The sequence below is a fragment of the Berghia stephanieae genome, chromosome 15 (genome assembly GCF_034508935.2).
Source record: "Berghia stephanieae isolate SIO BIC M18660-M18661 chromosome 15, UCSD_Bste_1.3, whole genome shotgun sequence".
Lineage (NCBI taxonomy): Eukaryota > Metazoa > Mollusca > Gastropoda > Nudibranchia > Aeolidiidae > Berghia > Berghia stephanieae.
The window spans coordinates 7994147-7999146 of NC_088374.1; the positions used below are offsets into that span (position 1 = coordinate 7994147).

Consider the following 5000-nt stretch of genomic DNA (forward strand, 5'->3'; position numbering starts at 1 on the left):
GTTGAGTCCTTGGAGAAGGCTCTTTACTCACATTCTCTCACCATACTCAGGTGTAAAATGAGTACCTGGTCGTTAACAGCGTTGTCTCTGTCCCAAAAAATTGTAATATCGCCTTACAGGCGTTATGTCTCTTCCTCCATGTATGTGTTGCTGTTGACCAGGGACCCCCTGTAAAGCGCTTTGAGCACGTTTAGTGGACATTGCACTATATAAAAAGATCAAGTTTATATCAATCAGATTATAGACGTTTAATTTTGTCAAATTAAGAAATTAAGGAGCAGGCACCGGTGTATGATAAAGATCTGAACAAGTGTGTATGAAAGGTGACAGACAAAGCACGAAAGAAAAATAGAAGATAAAAAAAAATCATCCCGAAAATTCAACATCCCTCGACTGGGAATCGAACCTCAGACCTTCTGATTACCGGTCAGAGGAACGTCGTGCTACCATTAAACCACATAGGCTTCCTACATTTCGGAACTAATTGAAATATATTCAAAACCCCGCCCCTTACGTTCGGCCTGTGATTCCACCAAACTAGTTGTCCCTCGAATACGGAAAAATGCTGGAATGAGATCCTTTTCTCATTTCGGACCCTCTGTTTGGAACGCCTTACCACAGAGCATTCGTGAAAAAGAATCTTTGTCTATTTTTAACCGTTCGCTTAAAACATATCTGTTTCGTTTTTAGTAGATGTTATGAGAAGCAAGATAGGTCTGTCTTTTCTATTGTGAGTTGTGTGTCTGGGTGTGTGTGTGTGTTTGTGTGTGTGTATGCTTGTGTGTGTGAATGAGTATGTGTCAGGGAAAGTAATTTGTAATTTAAGCTCTTAGAGTATGGTGTCTCGGAGTTATAGCGCTATAAAAGTTTTCAGCATTATTATTATTTATTATTAGGCTTCCGACTGTTGGGACAAATATAATACTTGCACCTATATTATTCACAAGGGTACGCCTTTTACGCTGTGAGACCTCGATTGCATCAAAAAATACATAATTTTGGAGCCTATTTGGTTTAATGTCGAGGTTTTATATAGCGCAATATCCGCTAAACGCGCTCAAAGCGCTTTACAAAGGGTCCATGACAAACAGTAACACGTAACATGTAGAACGAGACATTACAATTTTTTTTTGGACAGAAACAAAGCATTTATTGACCAGATACTCAATTGAAACCTGAGTAAAGCGCCTTTTCCAAGGACTCAACCATGCACCGAGCCCAGGCTCAAACCCAGGACCCTCAGATCCGAAAGCGAGTGTCATACCACAAGACCTCATAGCCGCACAATTTCAATTTGCCCATTAATGTCAAAGCACTTGCCTAGAAACCGGCTAATTGATGCTATGCGTTGAAATTATTTATAATTATGTCAATCAGACTATAAACGATTCATGTTATACAATTAAACATCCAAGGAGCGGGCACCGGTTTCAGATAAAGATCTGAACCAGTGTATATGAAAGGCGCCAGACAAAGAATTGAAAGAAAAATACAAAAAAAAACAAAACATAAACAAAACAAAACTAAAATCAAGCATCTGATCTTTTGGTTACCGGTCAGACGTGCGCATTACCCACTCACTAAACGTGCTAAAAGCGCTTTACAAAGTCTCGAACCCAGGACCTTCCCATCCGAAAGCGAGTGTCATACCACTAGACCACAAAGTCGCACAAATGGTAGCACGTATGACCGGTGATCAGAAGAAGGTCTGGAGTTTTGAAACAAAAATGAATGCCAATTTTAGGTAATTCATAATATTTTAGAAAAGACCCCAAACAACCCCCATACCGTCTTCATGTCTCGTCTAACATACTTGTTACTGTTGGCCAGGGATCCTTTCTATGGAATGTGACCACGTCCTGTAGTTATTGCTCTACATAAAAGCTCAAATGTATCTGTAGTTTGTTTATGTTATCATTTGGGGGTTTTAATCATTGTCTATCAAATGTATTTCACTTTATTTCTTTATGAGTCGAAATGGCCGAGTTGTTAATGCATTGCACTGTGTCCCGTCTGGTCCAGGGTTCAATCCCCGTTTCAAGCATTTTCTTTTTTTCTTTTTTTTTTTTTTGGTTTCATTTGGCAAGATTATCAACCCCCAATTAGCTCACTTGGACAGCATGGGTGATTCCTGTTGACATCAGACATCTTGTTTGACGAATTAGCTATATTCCTTGATGGAATGCCTAGGCGACGGTATCTTATGATGTCCTGGCGTTAGGGCATAATCTCTTTATACTTTCATAATGAAATTTACCTTGTTATCCACGTGTACAGATATCGACTAATAAAGGAGGCTGTGGCTTCTGGACTTGTTCTCTGGAAAATGACAGAAGCACCGTGGAGTAGATTGGCTAAGGCTAGATATTGGAGTAACTAATATGTATATATATATATATATATATATATATATATATATATATAGAGAGAGAGAGAGAGAGAGAGAGAGAGAGAGAGAGAGAGAGAGAGAGAGAGAGAGAGAGAGAGAGAGAGAGAGAGAGAGAGAGAGAGAGAGATGGTTTTCCATGTGATGCTCTGTTGTATGTTTTTAGTTTTTATTTTTTTATTTTGTGGTTCGAAATATGTTCTGTTATCGTAGTATAATGTCGTTTGTGTATGTTTTTAAACGAAGATTTATGCAGGTTGTATCTGGTTTTGAATGAACACTCTGTGAGGCCTAATGATGTTTCTTGCTTTGATGTGTATGAACCGGTGACTATGGCTTGATAAATAAGGCTTTGTGTCAGGCAATACTCTTCAACAGTCGTAACGTCACTTCCTTCCTAATGACGCATGGTAACTTATTAACACTGGCTCTAAACTATCGGAACAATGGCGGACGCCCGTATGAAATATTTCTCCGACGAGCATAAAAGCGTATCCAGAGGGAAAAAAACCCCCATAAATTTGATCATGTTTTTGACTTTTACACATTCTGATCGCAAGACATATGACAAGTTCTAGCCAGCATGAAGACTAAAAAGTAATGATTTTCTTTGTTTCGAACCAAGATGGCCGCCGTTGCCGGGCGACGTGACATCAGACTCCTGAATCCAATTGCCGTTTAGTCGGCATGTTGCCTGGATCCTGCAGTTGCATGTGTTTTTTTTTTTTCTCTCTAGGATATTGTTGGGCTGAGCTCAATATAAAAATCATTAGTTTTAAAATTAAAACATTGCTTTTGCATTAACTCTTTCCTTACCGGCCATTTTCCGGATTTCCCAAAAATTTCACATCCATACACAAATAGATTTATTCAGTCAATCACAAAATCTGTTAGTTTTTGCTATGCATAATTTATTTGTTTGCTAACCGAGCTCTCCAACACAGTTTTAATATACTTTAACTATAGCAAACATTTTTGTTTTCAAATTTTATGATGTATTTAAGAAAGCTGAATGAGAAAAATGTTTGCTTCTTAGTAACAATTGTGACGATTTCCCTATGTGTATTAAGGAGAAGGTTAATTACAATTTGAATGGATTGAAGTTATTGTTATGCGCCTAGAGCTTTATTGTATAGAGGATTGGGCGCAATATAAATAAATTTCATTATTATTATTATTATTATTATTATTATTATTATTATTATTATTATTATTATTATTATTATTATTATTATTATTATTATTATTATTATTATTATTAATTAATTAATTAATTAATTACTCACACAGGGAAGATGTCCTATACCATAATTATCAGCTCCTATATGAAGTACAAGCACAGCTACTTCAAAGCAGTACAGGAAGGCAAACAAACAGAACTCGACGACGTCAGAGGAGTATACCTGAAATGATGATGATGATGATGATGATGATGATGATGATGGAGATGATGATGATGGTGATGATGATGGTATTGATGGTGATGATGATCGTGATGATGAAGATGATAATGATGGTGATGATGATGATGATGATGATGATGATGATGATGATGATGATGATGATGATGATGATGATGATGATGATTAAAATAATAATAATAATAATAATAATAATATAATAATAATAATAATAATAATAATAATAATTAATAATAATAATAATAATAATAATAATAATAATAATAATAATAATAATAATAATAATAATAATAATAATAAAAATAATAATAATAATAATAATAATAATAATAATAATAATAATAATAATAATAATAATAATAATAATAATAATAATATTTTAAAAATAATAATAATATAATAATAATAATAATAATAATAATAATAATAATAATAATAATAATAATAATAATAATAATAATAATAATAATAATAATAATAATAATAATAATAATAATAATAATAATAATAATGATAATAATAATACTCTTGGTTGCATTGATGATGAAAATAGCCAAATTACCTCGAGCATGATCTTGGAGTAAAAAGGGACGACATCACAGAGGACAACACTGAACCACGTGACAAACTGCACTCCAGACGAAGTCACGTGACATCTTCTCTCGTAAAATACCAGCAGGCCCATAGCCATCTGCTTTGTGTTCAAAGTATAGATGGAAACAGAATATCAAACGAAGGTATGGAACGATTAGTTTAACCATTTCCTGACCACCTATTGGAAAATCGTCAAAATTGTTACGATGCAACCGTCACTTTTCTCATCCAGATTTCATTTCTTTTTGCTATAGCTATAAAAACTTGACATTGTGTAATAGAGTTCATATCGTTGAACAAGGTTATGTATAGAATGTGCTTACTGCTTTTCTGTTTGAGTAAGAAATGTCTGTTTTTGTGTTGGGTGGGTGTGAAGTTTTGAGGGAAAATTCTGAAAATGGCTGATAAGGAGAGAGTTAAGGGGCGTTTTGGGTCTTTTCTAAAAAAAATAATTACCAATATTGGGCGTTTTAACCATTCTGTATCGTCAATATAGGTTAAAAAACAACATTTATGCTGCAATTATCTGTGTTGATACCCATTTTGCGACCTGATTTGGGGGTCTGACTTCCAAAAATATAACAATCCTGTGGCAAACG

General features: G+C 34.6%; 1 protein-coding gene across 2 annotated transcripts in view; it reads right to left on the bottom strand.

The window, feature by feature from the left end:
* Positions 1–5000, bottom strand: part of LOC144960255 (multidrug resistance-associated protein 1-like) — an 83948-nt gene that overhangs the window by 68441 nt on the left and 10507 nt on the right. Inside the window, exons 4-6 of one of the 2 annotated variants that reach the window (XM_078893289.1) lie at positions 4370–4498; positions 3673–3789; positions 2258–2319 (exon numbers count right to left, since the gene is read on the bottom strand). In XM_078893289.1, the coding sequence (XP_078749415.1) occupies positions 2258–2319; positions 3673–3789; positions 4370–4498 (308 nt within the window). The remainder of the gene's footprint in view (positions 1–2257; positions 2320–3672; positions 3790–4369; positions 4499–5000) is intronic. The other variant, XM_078893290.1, reaches the window with a different exon arrangement.